The following is a 16,438-nucleotide window of genomic DNA, read 5'->3' as shown; positions in this document are numbered from 1 at the left end:
TACATTTTTAATACTATTGCTTGTATTTAACACAACCATTAAATCCATGCCTGAGGATAAACAAAACCTGCGGTGGATAATCATTAAGCACACTTAATGCACGTACATTTACCTTCTTCTCCTGGCTGATCATGTCAGCCTCATACTTCACCTGAACTAAACACAGAACTTGACACCTGTCATTCAGCTGATTCTGCGTAAAAAATCCCATTAAAAGGCAAACAGTTTTTTTTGGGGGGGGGTCCGTTTGGTTATGTTGACACCCTTCAGCATTGATCCTAAGTCTTCTTCACCCCAGAGATGATCCGCATCATTAATGTCCCAAACACCGGCCTCTGTTCTCGGAGGCGCCGGCCACCTCAGCGTGGGTCGTACATGTTGGCCAGTTTCTGGAAACGTGGTCCCCAGTCGTTGAGGTAGTCGTAGTCTTGGTCTCCGTCTGAGCTGCCCGAAGCGATGGAACTGAGGCTGCCAGCCAGGGAGCCCTCTCCCTCGAAGTCGTAGATCAGGGCTGTGTCGTACGGAGGCACATTGGGATCGTTGTCTGCCGCCTCCAAGCCCTGGCATAAGAAATATTACGAGACAATTCAGCTGAATTAGGGTGAAAAACACAAATGCACGAGCATATAACAACAGCAGGACATTTATTTTTCTTAATTAATTTAGCTACTGATGACAATCTTGGGAGATAATAAAACCTTGGAAGATGCTAAACATACAATACAGATAATTAAAATGGTCCAAAAGATCATTGCTTTCATTCTTTGATGCATAAAGGCTGCAGTTTAGTTCTACTACTAAAAAGTAACCAACACTGTCCCTACATATCCCTGTCTTGCCTTTACCCTGACCGGCCACTTTATTAGGTGCATCTTTATGTTACAGGGAACCTAATGAAGGGGCCAGTGAGTGTATGTTCGTGCACACTGCTTCAGGTTTGGAGGTATTGTCTGCCAAATGGGCATATTGGTTGGTTCTCTCTTGCCTTCTCTTTCCTGGTTTATGTACAATGAAGAACGTCATATTATGTTTTTCAAAAAGTGTCTCACGTCATTGATGTAGTCCTCGATGTCTGTGGGATCTGCCGGGGGCCTCCGTGGGTAGGTGGGGGAGGGCAGGTTATGGGGTGTATCCCGCCTGAGGGGCTGTTTTCCATGAGGAAAGCCAGACGGAGGGTAGCAAGAGCCCGGAGTGGAGGGAATATCGTTTGGATTCCACAGCATGTCGATATTGAAGGCGTTCTGTGAGTTGACAGGAAGTGGCAGCATGTCAATGTTCCGCAAAATGAATCAACAGGTGGGTTAAAACAGTAACAAGTCAGCCTGTCTTGATCTTTTGTACCGGTGCACTAATCAACAACAGCACACAAAAAAAATCCCTCACACCCGCCTGTCCAGTCAGCATCCACAACATCTTTTAACCACAGTGTCTCTCAAACTTCCTCTAAACAATGGAACAAAAAAGCAAAAACACATACCTCATCCTCCTCGCCTCCTCCCTGCTCATCGTAGTTGAAGACGTTGTCACGGACGTCGTCCTCCGACTCCCCGACCAGCAGCCCGGCTCCTTTCTTCATGTGGTGGCGTCTGCCACAGGCGGTCACCGCCACAGCCAGCAGGAGGAGCACTAGAGCAGGAGGACACAGAGGAAACAGCCAGGGCTGAGCCATGTGTTGCCACAGCAAAGATGTTGACCTCATTGTCGTTCTAGAGTCATTAGATTATCCTCAAAAGCTTGGACACCCTCTCTCTCAGACTTACGCAGCAGCAGCGCCATACTGGCCATGATGATGATGAGCGCGATGAAGCTGATCCCCACGCTGGAGCCCAGAACCGCTCCGGCCTCAGACTTACAATCTCCGAAAGTGTCACACAGGCACACGGTGACGTTGACCAGGGCAAAAGCCGTGAGAACCGGGCTGCCAGAGTCTGACACCAGCACAGTCACCACGTACTCTCCCTCCTCCAGCTCCACCAGGGGATGAAGGACGGCGTGGGTGCCTGTGGGAAGGAAGGGCATGCAGAGAGAGGGTGAGTTCCAGGCCCCCAGAGTCCAAGATGGCGGCCCATTCATTTCAATGAAGTTGCTCACTCAGCGCATACGCTGAAATTTTTTTTGACTTTTGCATTAATGGGCCCATAGTGTCACTTCCCATCATGCCTCTTTAACTTACATGATCTATTTGGCCAATCAGATCAATTCTGGAGAACGTCACTCACAGACACTGGAGTTCAGGTGGTCACTCCATCCTCGCCCTCAACACTCAACACTTTGGGAAGGTTCAGAGTGTAAAAAATTTAAGGAAGCCCTGTATTTAAGGTAGCCCGCCTGACAGTGCTTTTCGTATTTAGGGCTCTATTGCTCTATGTATATTGCTATACATAGAGCAGCGTTCTCAGGGTAGGAACTTTTTTTTAGTACTTTTACAGTACTGTGAGTATAGACTTTTATTATTGTATTTACTGGCAGTATGTTACACTTTTATCATATGGAAATCATAAATCAAGCCTAATTTTACACACTGAACCTTTAACTCACTGTTGACTTGGACCAGTGTCCAGTTGACGGGGTGGTGGTCGGGTATTTCAAAGTGGAAGGGCGCAGCGTGTGGCGGGAGGTCTTCGTCCACAGCGGTCAGGACCAGGCCGGAGCCCGTCGAGGAGGCGACCGCGCACACTGAGCCACTGAGAGGGGAGAGCTTAGGTGGGAAGTCGTTGGTCTCCTTCAGTGTGATCAGGACGGTGGCGGTGGTGGAGACGCCGGCAGCATCTACGCATGAAAGAGAACTTCAACTTACAGTGTTTGCATTTGGGTGAATAGTCCTCTGCCGTGTCACTCTGTCTGGCAACAACCGACCTGTTGCCTTGACAACAGCACTGTAGACGTTGTTTCTGACGTGCGGGGATCTTATGTTGAAGTTTCTCTTGGCTCGGATCTCTCCTGTGTTTGGGTTTATATCCAGCCACTTCCCCGGGTCTCTGCTGATCTCATATCTACGGCAGAACAGAGGAATAGTACAAATTGCCGAAACACTTGCACTTGAACGCAGCGCTTCCCATTTTTGTGGCTCTATCCGTACCTGAGTTCAGAATCGTCGGGGTCAAAGGCGATGTTGCCTTTCAGCGAGGTTCCCGGCAGCACAGACTCAGGGACAACGATCTGTATGGGGTCCTCCCGGAAGTGTGGCGCTTCATTCTCATTCACGACCGTCACTGTCACTGTGGCAGTGCTCACCGGCAGGTTGGGAGCCTTGTTGCTCAGAGGCTTGACGTTTTCCACCGTCAGAAGCAGCACGTGCCTGTCCTGCGCTTCAAAATCCAAAGGCTGCAGGGCGGAAGACGGGCGGGAAATCTTTCAGTCACACTGAGATCGGATGGAAATGAAATGTGTGCAGGCAAATTCCTGAAATTACAAAATATTTATCCACCCACATGACCTACAATTTAGGGGAAAAATCATGAGGGCCACATGTAATTTGGCGAGTTTGCCACTAGATGGAAGCGTTTAGTGCTTTACGCTTGTGATACGCGGTTGTTGTTTTTTTTTTTTTAAGTTTCAACTCAGTTCACTTACTAAAAAAAGTGTAATATAACTGTTCTCCTTTCTTTAAAATACAGACAAACATTAGTAAAACAAACTCATTATAAAAATATTATTAAAAAAAAAAGCACAGATGATATTTTCCCTATTAGTCAAAATTTTCCTAAAAAAAAAATTCCTATTCTCTGATTCAGGAGCAGTGTTTGATGGATATGTTAAACAGCATTTTAACTCTCTTTGCATTCCGTCTGAGGTCAAATGAGCAGCTGGTACCTCCACCACAGTCAGCACACCCTGGTTGGTGGCAGGATCCGTGCTGATGGCAAAGTTGCCCTTGGGGTCGTTGGAAATGGAGTATTTGGCCTCCCAGTTTCCTGTTCCACGGTCGTCTCGGTCTGTCACGTTCACGCGGCCGATCTCGTAGTCCCTCCTGTTCTCCACCACTACCATGCCGTACTGCATGGGCCGAAGGAGGAAAATAGGAAGGGGTGACCACCGGGGCGGCCGACATAGAAAACGACCAACGAGCGAGACGCCGTGGATCGGCTGAGACTCACCGAGGCAGGGCTGAACTGCGGGATGTTGTTGTTGATGTCAGACACGTGTATGATGGCCACGCCCTCACTCGTCAAGCCCATTCCTCCCATATCTGCAATCTGCAGCCTGAGTCGGAAACCTTTCACCACCTGGCACAAAGCGCACGGCATTTTAGTCCAACGAGCTTGATAGTGTGAGAACCCGTACGTCTCCATCTCCGCCTGCACCTCACCTCTCGGTCCAGGCCGACGTCCCTGGTGTAGATGCTTCCTGTCTGGTTATTGATGCCAAACATGACCTTGTTGATGGCGTTGGCCGGAATGCTTTCCTGGCCGATGATGGAGTAGCTCAGGTAAGCGTTCTCCGTCATGGGGTCATCTGCATCAGTAGCTGACACTGACATCACCGATGTGCCTGTCAAAACACAAAGCAAAACAAAGTTGAAAGCTTTGGTTAGTTGAAAGGATCAACCAGAATCAGTCACTGGGGAGTTTATATGTAAAAACTATGCAACCCTTTTCTTTTAACAGTAACACATCTTCAGGCTGTCACAGAACTACTGAGAGACCCATTTGTCATTTGTATTCTTTTGTACTTGTTCCCTTTTTCAGAAAGCCTGTACTGAAAAATTGCCATTTATGATGTCACAAAGGGCATCGACACCAGACAGGTATTTTTTCAACATTGCGCATTTTTCAGATAGTGGAAGTTAAAACGGAATGCTTTTGATGGAGGCTGTGAACAGGATGGAGGCTCTTATTTTGGAGATCCATGAAGTTTGGTAGAAAAATGGGCCGTTTAAACGTTCTAACTTGTTTATTATTGTAATAACAGTGGTATCGTTACATCAGGGCCTCTGCTGGTGGTCTAGTTGAAAATAATTGTTCTGGTTTGGTGAAATACACCCATCGGAGACAAAAAGTAAAACAACAAAGAGAACTGTTATCTATGTTGGTGTTCCCTGGGCCCCCCATATACAAAAAATCATACTGTCTGACAAAGTGAAACCACTTTTACTAACACAATTCCTTCAATGGTCCAATTTTTTTTTCCAGACAGTTTCACTGTAGGTTAGTCATTTTCACATGTGGTAAGTCTAAAAGTGGACTGATGGATGCCTCAAACTCTTGTTTGGCGTTTGAGGCCACTGGCACACAGTTGTCACATGTGACAGAGCCTTCTGCTGCAGGCACAGTTTCCTGAGGATTTGTCCATACCACGGTTTATTTTATTGTCAAACACTAGGATTTCCCAGCAGAGCTGATAGTCTCTCCAGCCGCCAGTGGTTGTGATATTCCTGAACGGACTCAGCTCAGTATTTTTTAACAATTCTTTTTGACTTTGAACTTTGGCTCTCAGAGTGAAAGCAAGTTCATATGCAAAGCAGTGGACGCTGCAAGCCCGCATTGTCGAGACAGTGCATGTTACCTGGGATGGAGAACTCCGGGACGGTGCCGGTGAACTGGCTCTGGGTGAAGGCAGGCCTGTTGTCATTTTGATCCAGGACCATTATCTCTATTGTGGTTGGATTCTCCAGTCTCTCTCCGCTGGGCGACAGCGCAAAGGCTTTCAGCTGCACACAGAAAGACTCAGTCAAAACAGATAAATGTTACTATAACAATCCCAGACACTTTATCTATGCAGGCTTTTTCATCCAGACTCGAGGTGACCGCGAGGGACTGCGGCATCTGAACACTACATGTGCTGGGAATCGCACAGGGGAAATGTGCAGGATGTTTGCTTCCAAGCTGAGGGTTACATCACAGTCATCTGGTTTGAAACACTTCAGAATGTCTCCCAAGATGCCCATAAAATCCCCTTGGAAATTGACCTCTGGCTGTTTCTGTGAGGAGCTAAGACCCTCGTCGTTCCGTTGTCTCAAGACAGAAACACAGACCAGTGCCTTAAAAAATGCGCTCTGATGTCTTGTTCAGAGCGCAGAGTCTTGCAGAGAGCGTTAATTAGTAGAGCCTGTTATAAGTAGCCTGCCTCTGCTGATTGTGCGTCTCTGGATGTCTGGAACTCATTTTTTCCGCCCGGCCTTACCGTGAAGGAGTTGTGTTTCTCTCTGTCCAGTGGCCGCTTGCTCCTAATGACTCCATTTTTATCATCAATCTCAAAGAGATTCTTGGGCTCCTGGTCCACCCCTGGTCCCTCCAACTTGTAGATCACTTCCCCTGTAAATATTTTGTCCGACTTGATCTAGACGGGCAGAGGAGACGAGGTTCAGGATGGTTACAACCTCGGGCTAAGGTGAAGGTGTAGGGGTGCACGCCACATGTGGTCACACCAGATGTGATCCAGCTGGTTGCTGGAGACCTTGACTCTGGTCTTTAGAAGAAAGTGGTAACAATAACAGCAAGTGGCTCTTTCCCATGCATGCGCTGTAAATATATGTGACAGCCTTCACACAGCATTTGTGTTTGACGTTTTACTTTGAACCGATCCACGCTGCAAGTTGATGAAGTAAAAAAAAAAAAAAAAGCAAAACAGAGCACAGATATTTTGTTAGAGTGCTCAAAACTCAAAATGTCTTTATCTGAGTTTTAGTAGAGAATTATTTTTGCAATTCATTAATCTCTCCATTGTTTTTTTTACTTTGCTCCAATTTAATTGAATTAAATGATTACTTGAAAAGGTGGAAAAAGGAAGAAATGTGAGCGAGATGTGTCTGAGGAAAACAAAACAAACCACTTTATTTATTTATTCCAGAACAAGCCAAACAGCCCATCCTGTGCGTCACAATAGGAGTCCGTGTGAAACAACAGAAATGCAATCAAATAATTTTTTAAGCGATTCAAGTTGGCGAAAAGAATGATGGTTTCAGCTCAACATACAATATCCAGATAGCTTTTTTAAAAAAAAAAAAAAAAAAAAAAAATCTTTGTGGATTCATCTCAGCCATTTTCCACACATAAACCCGTGTCAGACACTTTTTATCCATGTGTCCAGCAGAAAGTTGTGCTTTTGTCCCAGTTACCTGGACGAGGTCTTCGGGAACCTGCTTGCTATTCTCCAGCACCCTGATTGGAGGGATGATCCAGTCCCTCTTGACCCTGACCACGCCCCTCGCCTGAGTTCTCCAAGGATGAAGAACTCGAGGATTCAGCTCTCGCTTACTGTGGTGAAGTTCTCTGGAGCTGCACGCCTGCAGGAAACAGCAATAGTAGATATCAAAAAGTGAAATGATATTACCAGTTTGGATACCCAGACATGAACAGATCCACATTGACTCATTAAACTGTACTTAATTAAAAAAAAAAAAAAAAAAAAAAAAAGTTGCCAACAGGCAATACAAATACATACACCTTTGCATCGGCATGTCTGTGATATACTCCAATAACTATAGGGTTAAAAGCTAAAAGCTAAACAAGTTGAGTCAAACTCAACTTGAATAAACTACACGGATGCTGCGGATCCACAGATACCACCAGGAAGTGTTTTCTGCCCCGAGGAGCCATCTGCAGCAATACAGAAGATTTTCAACCAATATGTTCAACAGAAGCCGTGATTACATCATAAAAAAATGGAAGAAGCTTTTATTCCTGTAACTCTCCTTCGTGGATGACACAAATCTATGTCATTTCGGGGGTTTGCAGCTGTTTAAAAGAAAACTGGGAGCCTCCCACCGTGCTGTAACATTCCCGGGCTGTCTACAGTGTGGAATTCAGGGATTGTCCAGGGCCAAAAAAAGGAACCAGGGATTCAGGTTTCACACGCCAATAAACGTCTTTGTCAGCCTCCTTTGATCTGGCCACGGATTAATCTCAGGAGCAGGAACCACAAACACCAGGTTTCACAAGGCCTCACTCACCACATTGCTGTCTTGAGTGACTGCACTGACACAAACACATGTAGGAAATAACTGCAACACACACACACACACACACACAGACACACACACGCGCACGACAGCTGGCGACTATGGATTTAGACCCATTCCTCTTTCCCACCCTGCATTCCCTCTTGGTCTCACAGATTCTCCTCTGCGCTCAGCCCAGCACCTGACTGGGAGTTTGGGGGTCACCTTACGGATATACTCTGCTAAAGGGATTCCACAGACACGCACATACAGTATATGGACTTACATGCACGCACACACTCGTACATGGGCTGAAATATATGCATCAACATAGCACCCACCCACGCACGCAAGCATATATACACATTTCCGTAGCTGCTTCCGTCTTCTCTGTGGGAATATTCTGTATTCAGCTTTATTTCACATGTGCTCGACAGCTTAAAGACGTCGTTCACACAGCCAGAAATAAACCCAGGGGTGAATTTTCAGGCCAATGGGCTTTTAATCCGTCCTTCATGTGAATCTCACAAAACTTTTGATCAATAACCTGCTTCTGTCCATATTCGAGTGACAAAACGAGACAAAGACAATCATTGGTGCGTTGGTCAATGTTCCCTGACTCGCCCGTGGCCCCGTCCCAGTGCCGTGCGACTTGATCTGTGGACCCTGTTGTGTCGCGCTGGGCTCTGCCGGCTGGAATGGCAACCACGGCTGGCATCCGCAGGCCCGAGCCAGAGGGCGGGCTAATCTTAGCCTGCTCTATATTGCCGACCCCAACACACTGAAATTGTTGTCACTATCGTCATCTGGACCCTCACAGAGATGTTGACACTCACGTTTTCGGCCAGCGCACAAATTCATCCCCGCAGCGCACTTCCACGCTGGAGACCTCCGCTTGGACCAGCTCAGAAACTTCCCCGGGACATTGCAGGCATTCTGCGTCGCGGCACAACCGCCACCTTAATAACAGCTGCATCACAGTTGCTCCTCCAAGTATAGCGCACTCTGAACTTGTTTGGTTTGTGCACACTTGGGCTGACAGGACTGTTGTGTGTTGCTTTTTGCTGAGCAACAGTGAGCGAGTTTAATAGTCTGTAATGTATGCTGACACAAATGATTCATAATTCCTTTTCCAAAGTAGATGAGAAGTTCTCTAAACTTTATTTGCCCTATAAAATCACGCATTTGTGCCAAATTGTAATACGGTGTAACTGTGCTCATTAGGTTTGTCCACTTATCGGTTTGGGACATCAAACTTGATCATTTTGAGTCTCTCTTTCTCTCTGGGTTGGAAGTAAAATAAAGGCCAGATATGGTGCTGAAAAGGCTTGAGCATGGCCAAGTTTTAATAATTACATTTGACATCGTCATGACGATAAAGCAAACAGGGACTGGAAACAGACAAATGTGACGACAGGAAAAAAAATCTCTTGTGAATGAGGATGCAGTAAAACTGATTTTTAAAAGAGGCATTCAGAAAGTCACAGACGGCGATTGGAGTTAAAACGTTATAACAATAGTCACCCCGACCTTGAAAAGTCAATTCAAAAAATCAGTTAGTGTATGGCAGGGTTTTGTATTGAAGTTACTTTTTTAGAGTTGTTGGGGGGGGAAAAAAAAAGAGAAAATCATACAAAACAAACAACAGATTAAATCGCTGCGAGCAAAAAGTAAAAAGCATATTTCTGATTCAGGTACAAACTGTTGGTTTCAGACAGCACCTTGGCTCCACCAAACCTCTGCCCGTGGTTTAATGTTTTTACCAGAGCAGGACGCAGTAACACCGAAGAGTCACGTTACCAATTAGAACAGTGAGTGCCTCCTCTTAAGAGCTGAGTGATGACACCGCACACAGATTAACTGTTTTGGACGCTTTTCCCAGAAACTTTTACAGCCTGACCTTTCACCCCCCGGGCCCTCACAAGAAGTGCAGACATCCTGTTCAGCGACAACAGAGTGCGACTGACTGGCCGAGTTCGATTCCAACTCACACGTGTCGGTTTTTAGAAGACAAAAGTGTCATTGTGATATCGCAGACATCGCAGCGCTGCAAAGGTTTTTTTTTTTTTTTAAGTCTAACCAGGATCCAGTGTTGGCAGGCTGCAGGGCTTTGAGATCCGATTGGCAATTTACTGATGTCCCCATTAGTTGAAGAACACCAGATTCCACTTCATTAATCAAATTCTATTTCTCAGCCAAAAATATTACTCTTACTCCTGTCGTTGTGAGGTAGAGCTGGCTTCATAGGGCATGAACAGGAAATTACTGAAACGCTGCAGCTATGGATCCGCTGATTGAAGAAAGTTGAGACATATGGACAATGAAAACACATTCACATGCCATACATGATGAAATAATGCAAAAACTCAACAATTAGTGTTGCCCCTGTCTCTGTGTTGTTAAAAGAAAGGTTGCTAAAGTAGAGTGTAAACACTCAAACGGATCTTGCTAAAATGAAAAATGAAAAATAAAATGCAAATGAATACAACATTTAAATGAAGATTCATTTTCTGTTGCCAGTTGCTAACGACTAGCCTCAACTTAGCATTTTTTTTTAAAGCACAACAACGATAACATTTAACTGAATCAAAGCAATCATCTTGATGAATTCTGATTATATATTACAATATACCGTATTGGTGAAGCTGCATTGTGGCCATCATTCCTAAATACAATTTAAAGTATCTGTGTGTAAGCATTTGCTAACATGTCTGACGCTCCCTGCAGTCAGAAGGTCAGAGGTCACACAGGTGCCGCTCTGGTCACTGCCCATGCTGGGCCTCAGCTGCAGATACTCCACTGGTCAGTCAGCGACAAAGCCGGCCACACAGTTCCTGCTCTTTGCTCAGTCATGAGTGCCAGCAGTGGGCACGGCCACCCTATTTGTGGGAGCAATTCCTGTGTGCAGCAGATGTCTGGGCCTCAGGAATGCTGATCAAGGGCGGACAAATAACTGGAACTATATGTAGAACTTTGGACATGTTAACGTGGAGTCACAGATAACAAAAGTCATCCAAGAAGTAAATTCATACAGAGGCAATACTTGTAGAAATATTTCAGAAATAGATCAGCTGGATCAATTTTCATTCATCAAGGAGTCTTGAGATCTTGAGAACTCTCTCGATTACTGAAGTCAAAGTGATTAAAAACATTTACCTCCCCCTCCGTCCAAATGTAACATGTTTTAGTTAGAACCATTCACACTGTTCATTTATAGCAATACATCATCTCCAGGATTTCCAAGGAATTGCATGAGGCGACTGGATCCATTGACAAGCCCTTGTTCAACTCTCTCAGCACTTTTAATATTTTATAATAATATAATATATCTATAATATCATTATCACAATGATTTTAAAAATCAAAATCAGATGGATTGTCAAGTCTTTCTCTTGATCCACATATTCTCACATTGGAGTCAAATTTCCTACTTTAATGATCCGAAGTGTCAAAGCAGCTGTAGGGTTTTTTTTTTGGAATTACAAACAATAAATTCCTTTCTGCTACCTCACCGGACGGCTTCTCGTTGAGCTGATGCTGCAAAATGCCACAGACGCCTCACAACATGGCTTCTTGCGCTCAGCCAATGAAGCAACAACTGTCGCCACCATTCTCGCCTGTTAAAAATAACGAGGCCAAAAAACATAAAAGGAAGTCGACTTCAGTGGACCAGTTTTACGATGAGGAAGCCGTCTCTCAACCCTCGGCTCCCTCTGAAACAGTAGCCTGCAGGTATCTGCGCCCAGCAGGTGATTCACTCTCTAAATCCTGCTGCTGATTGTTTCCGATGAGTGAGAGCTCGGCGCCAGCTGCCCCGCCTGCTGCACACTCTTGATTTGTACTCGATTTCATGGTCCACGGAGGGCCGCTCCTCTTTCCGCGTGGAGATTACGGAGCGGGACAAATGGCATCACGTATGCATCTGGGAACAGCTGTTGCTCCGGCCTCCACTCCTGGCCTCCACCTACAGCCAAGCCGGAGCAAAAACACCGCCCGACTCACGGCAACACCAGCCGGCGGCTTAGCGGGAGTGAACAGAGCACAACTGGAGGGGATCAGGTGACAGCCATCAAAGCTGCCCAGTCTGATTGCCGATGTCTTTGTTCGTTTTCAAACAGAATTTACTAATGTAGTTGTACATATATTGGCTACAGTTTAAAGTCTAAACCACATCCAGAATGCTTGTATGGGAATTTGGCTTAAATTAAAGAGACATTAGCTGCGTTGCCGTCACAGTTTTTCGCAAAATAAAAGTGATATTTCTAAAGTTTCGACAAAGTGCAATTGCGATTTGCAGGTGTTTCCATTGAATGGTGTGAAGCCGTAATTCTCGTAAAATCTTGTCTCGCAAGACTTACGAGAATTATCTTTGCTTTTGTTTGTTGACGTTTGTTTGCTGTCAAGAATGGTTGTTACATTTTTCTCTTTGAATAATTGTAAAAAAAAAACATTCCGTCTCCTCCTCCGTCCAAACAGAACGCGCCATTTTCACTTGAAGTGAACTGGTCATGTGACCCCGTGCGTCACATCCGCTGACGTGTAAATGCGACAAAAGTGTTTCCATGACACTTTAGCGATATACCTCTATATCGATACGTCTCAAAAAAACCACCTCATGACAGCGTCAAAGCCTTTAAGCGATATTTAAGAGGTTTTTCGAAGTTGAGGTCTTTCCATTACCAGTTTGTTTTATGCAACGTTTTGATTTTGCACAATTCTCTATTTTAGAGACACTAAATTGTAATTTCACAATTTGCAATGTCCACTTTTATAGAATTAAAGAAAACAATCTACAACACTAAAATTTAAAGGATGGCAGCAAATGCATGAAAAATGTTCTTTTGGATTTGCATTTAATCTAACTGTAATGTAATGTAATGTAATGTAATGTAATGTCAATACTTTGATTGGTGATGCTGGTGAGGGATTGTGTCGGCTGGGTTGAACATGGAAAAACCAACGACTTCCCTCGGACTCGGCTTGGTACATGTTTGGAATTTGGAAACTTCAAAGATAAACTGTGTGGGCACGACAGGAACCCGAGACAGGCTAATGACGCAAACTGAAAAAGAAAATCAACAACAGAGAAATAAGGTTTTTGTGACCCCACTGCGACCTTGCCATTTCCATTAAGCCTCCAGAAATCCACCTTTAGCCCCTCCCTTTTTTTTTTCTGAAGCCATCAAACCATTTAGCAAACAAAGTTTAAATTACACACAGAGTATAATTACATACTAAGCCTGCGGCTCTGTGCAGCTCATCATAACGTCGCTTGTGTCATATCACTCACAAGAGGCCCCGAGGCCTCGGTGCGACTGACTGATTTTCCACACTGCTGCCTCAGTGATCAGTCACTGACATCCCTAAAGGACACAACATGTATGCACAGCGATTTCCTCACAATCTGTCTCTCGGTGAGCACAAAAATAAACCAAACCACCGGCGCCGATCCACCTTTCACGGCGTTTTAAAAATGCAGCAACTTCTCATCACTGGCGGCGACGACGCTGCGCCTGAATGAATAGTAATCGGGCTCAGCCGCATGACAACGATCGCGATGAAATAATAAAACCCATCGCGCTTGAGACTCATGTGGAGAATCACAGGAGGCCCGACTCACTCAGCCGCTCGTCCAAGCAGGCCTCCATTACTTCTCCAAACACAGTTGAAAGACGGATGGCGTTTGGAAGTGCTGTTGGTAATGAGTCAGTTCATATCGCCGTCATCCGCTTCCCATCGCACAGCGGCGTCTGCCGACGGGGGCACTAACGATGCCCCCGGCCTTCTGTACACATCTGCAGCCCCCTCCCCCCCCGACCCGTACACTCCATCATCCCCCCTGTTAGGAGGCTGAAGTGTTTGGACCAGAGGCCGTCTGGAACCGTTATTGATGAAGAAAAAAATCAGTCGGTGTCCAAGCTGAACGCATTGCTTCGGTGAAAAGGTAAACTGTGCATTTGAAGAGCGGGGTAACCGCGGGTCGACCTTTTCAGGACATATAGCGCCCTCAGAAATATAGCATTGGGGGTTTGGGGGTCACAAATCACAAGGGGGTCCTGAATTGGTAATGCCAGAGTCTAAGAGCAGTTTTTGTTAATATTCTTTGCTATAAAATAACACATTTTATATAAACGGAGGCTGTCGGACAAAATCTTGTTGATGCAGATTGTCGTCGCCTCATTAGGGGGATTCAGGGCTACCTGATTAGCTTTGGGGATAGAGAGGCAGTTGAAACCATTACAGTCTAATCCATATGCAAAAAACTAACAAAAAAAACTCCAACTTCTTATTGACTTTTTAAAATCAGAAAAAAAACGTTATCCGGGTCAACGCTGATGGACAGAAATGAAATTCCGCTCTTTACATTAGTGCACTCAATTCTTATTTCAGTTTGCAGACTGGATTAATCCATGGGTTCTTACCTGACATAGCAGAGACACCAGCACCCACGCAATCGCCATCCGCGCCGCCATCCTCAGGACCTTCACTGGGCCACAGCAAAGAGCCCTGATGCGTGGAAACACTGCGGGTCCGAGAGGCCAAACTGAGGACCGACCGGCGCGAATCCTCTCCTCCCCTCTGCCTTCCTTTCCCGTCCTCTTTCCCCTCTTTCCCTCGCAGCCTCTCCAAGTCCGTCACTCTGCCTCCGTCCTCCCTCCTCTCTCAACGTGCTTCTCTCACAGCTCTTCCCCGTCCACGGCCCGGGTATGTCTCGCAAGTCGAGTGGGGGTGAGGGTTTCAATTTCAGCAGTGGCCCTCCCATCGAAGCCCCTGCACATGTGCTGTCACTCACAGGCGGATGAGAGAAGGAGGGAGGGGGAGAGAGAGAGAGAGGGAAAGAGAGAGAGAGAGAGGTAAAGGGAAGCAGGGGCAGCTGTTGGTGCAGACATGAGCAGGGTTCTTTACTAGCTTAAAGCCAGTCAATAAACTTTAAGACTTCAAAAAAAATTTTTTTTTTAAGTTTTCACATGGGGAAAAATAAAGGTCGAGAGTCGCTTGGTGACGACCACCAAAGCGAATTTTTTCTTTAAGATTATAATGAAAATAAAACATTAGACATGTGTAAAACAAAAACAAAAAACCCAACACACCCACAGCTGAATTGTCACAACTCAATTGGACAGTTGCTGGGCCCTGATCTTCTCCTAAAGTCCTCTCACATCTGCTGCTGCCACTCTGGGAGGAAAGAAGCAGGATGTTTTTCTTTTCCTTCACAGGCCCGACATGACAGCACAATGTTACTCTTATGTTTGATAGCGGCTTAGTGGCTAAATCCTACTTGTCTGGATGGACCCGGGGGTCCGCGGGTCTCGCTCTTGACCTCGCCGTCGGTCGGGCCGGCTCACGCATTCAGAACATGCGAGGCGACTCTTTGATCGCCGGCTATTTCAGACGCCCTGTCAGAGCAGAAGATGAAGATCTATGACGCTCACCAGGTGATGTCAAAGCCGGCTCTGTGCCACGGCCGTCTGTTTAAAGGGGCGGTTCGACCAAGAATTGAAATCTCACCCGGCTCTGGCGACGACAACATCCATCCCCCACCTCACACACACACACACACACACACACCCGCCGACTGCTGCAGATGGTTTTGTTCCGCCTCACTGTTTCCGTACTTAAGGCACCGGCTGAATTCCCCCACCAGCGGTCCACCTTGAGAGGCAGCGACCGGGTCAGGGGGGCGCCTGTGTGTAAGAGAACGCCGGCAGCCCAGGATGCGATGCTGCTGTGCATCAGATCCACCACTACGACCGACCTGTGTTCTGCACGCTCTTGGGGCCAAGACACGATGTGAGTGTGGGGGTTACAAAAGATACACAAAAACAAAAAAATATTTTTCACTCAACAACCAACAAAAACCCAGAAGGGTTTACTACCTAAACTTGGCTTCAGCATGGAACAAGGCCAAAAACAACACACAGAACCAAACTGACCTGCACAAATGACAAATGTAAAATTAAACACAACCAATCTTCTTTATTTTAACTGAAACAGGAAAAAAAAAAAAGGAAAAAGAACAAAACCCCACCACTGTGGGTTTTACATCCTTTGTCTGTCTGCTGGCTGGCTCAGTCAAAAACCTGGCTACAGCCCACACCAACCAGCATTAAAAAAAAAAAAAAAAACACAAACCTGACAAAGAACACAAACAGCTGTAAAGACGGGAAGGCGGCTAATCTTCAGCCGCCAGGAACAAGCATCTTGGAAGGAACAGTGAAGTCAAAGAGGTCTAAAAAGCAAACATCACGTGGAGGTTGAAGCTGGAAATGTGTGAATTCTGCAATGAAGGCTGGCGGTGAGGAATCACATGGCGGCAAGGCACGCTGCTAGCCGTAGCGCTTCAGTTTTTATACAGTTAAGTAAATGTGATTGGTGAGGTGATTGGTTGGATTATGGCGAGGCCAGTTCGTTTACATACTGGTGGAACGTAGTGTTGACGGCCACATGAACATGAACATAAAGATAAAGATAAGAGCCTTTATCGTAACAAAAAAAACAGGAAATTTGCAATCACAGCCCTCGCAGCAACAGCTATGTCGATTCGAAAAATGTCTCCAA

The 16,438-nt window shown here is 45.8% G+C and overlaps 1 protein-coding gene across 1 annotated transcript; it reads right to left on the bottom strand.

Annotated features, from left to right (window-relative positions):
* Window positions 1–236: 236 nt before the first annotated feature.
* Window positions 237–14,574, bottom strand: cdh15 (cadherin 15, type 1, M-cadherin (myotubule)). Its single transcript, XM_076020834.1, has 14 exons — window positions 14,302–14,574; window positions 7,058–7,225; window positions 6,124–6,279; window positions 5,506–5,650; window positions 4,310–4,491; window positions 4,098–4,226; window positions 3,814–3,996; window positions 3,080–3,324; window positions 2,857–2,993; window positions 2,539–2,769; window positions 1,761–2,000; window positions 1,478–1,626; window positions 1,050–1,241; window positions 237–560 (listed from the first exon to the last, which is right to left on the bottom strand). Exons 1-14 carry the CDS (start codon window positions 14,350–14,352, stop codon window positions 360–362), a joined length of 2,409 nt encoding a protein of 802 aa, XP_075876949.1. The 5' UTR covers window positions 14,353–14,574; the 3' UTR covers window positions 237–359.
* Between the last annotated feature and the right edge of the window lie 1,864 nt (window positions 14,575–16,438).

Source organism: Nelusetta ayraudi, unplaced genomic scaffold (genome assembly GCF_046127955.1).
Source record: "Nelusetta ayraudi isolate G7.1 ecotype Tasmania unplaced genomic scaffold, CSIRO-AGI_Nayr_v1 ptg000002l, whole genome shotgun sequence".
NCBI lineage: Eukaryota > Metazoa > Chordata > Actinopteri > Tetraodontiformes > Monacanthidae > Nelusetta > Nelusetta ayraudi.
The sequence above is the reverse complement of the archived record's forward strand: the minus strand, read 5'-3'. Positions and strand labels throughout refer to the sequence as shown.

Bases quoted from the DNA above. Each gene is read 5' to 3' on its own strand.
- cdh15 (XM_076020834.1), bottom strand. From the start codon at position 14,352: ATGGCGGCGCGGATGGCGATTGCGTGGGTGCTGGTGTCTCTGCTATGT. The intron at 1,627-1,760 runs GTAAGTCTGAGA...CTCCTGCTCTAG, and splicing joins CAGTATGGCGCTGCTGCTGC to TGCTCCTCCTGCTGGCTGTG. The intron at 561-1,049 runs GTGAGACACTTT...TTCTTATGCCAG, and splicing joins TCGAGGACTACATCAATGAC to GGCTTGGAGGCGGCAGACAA.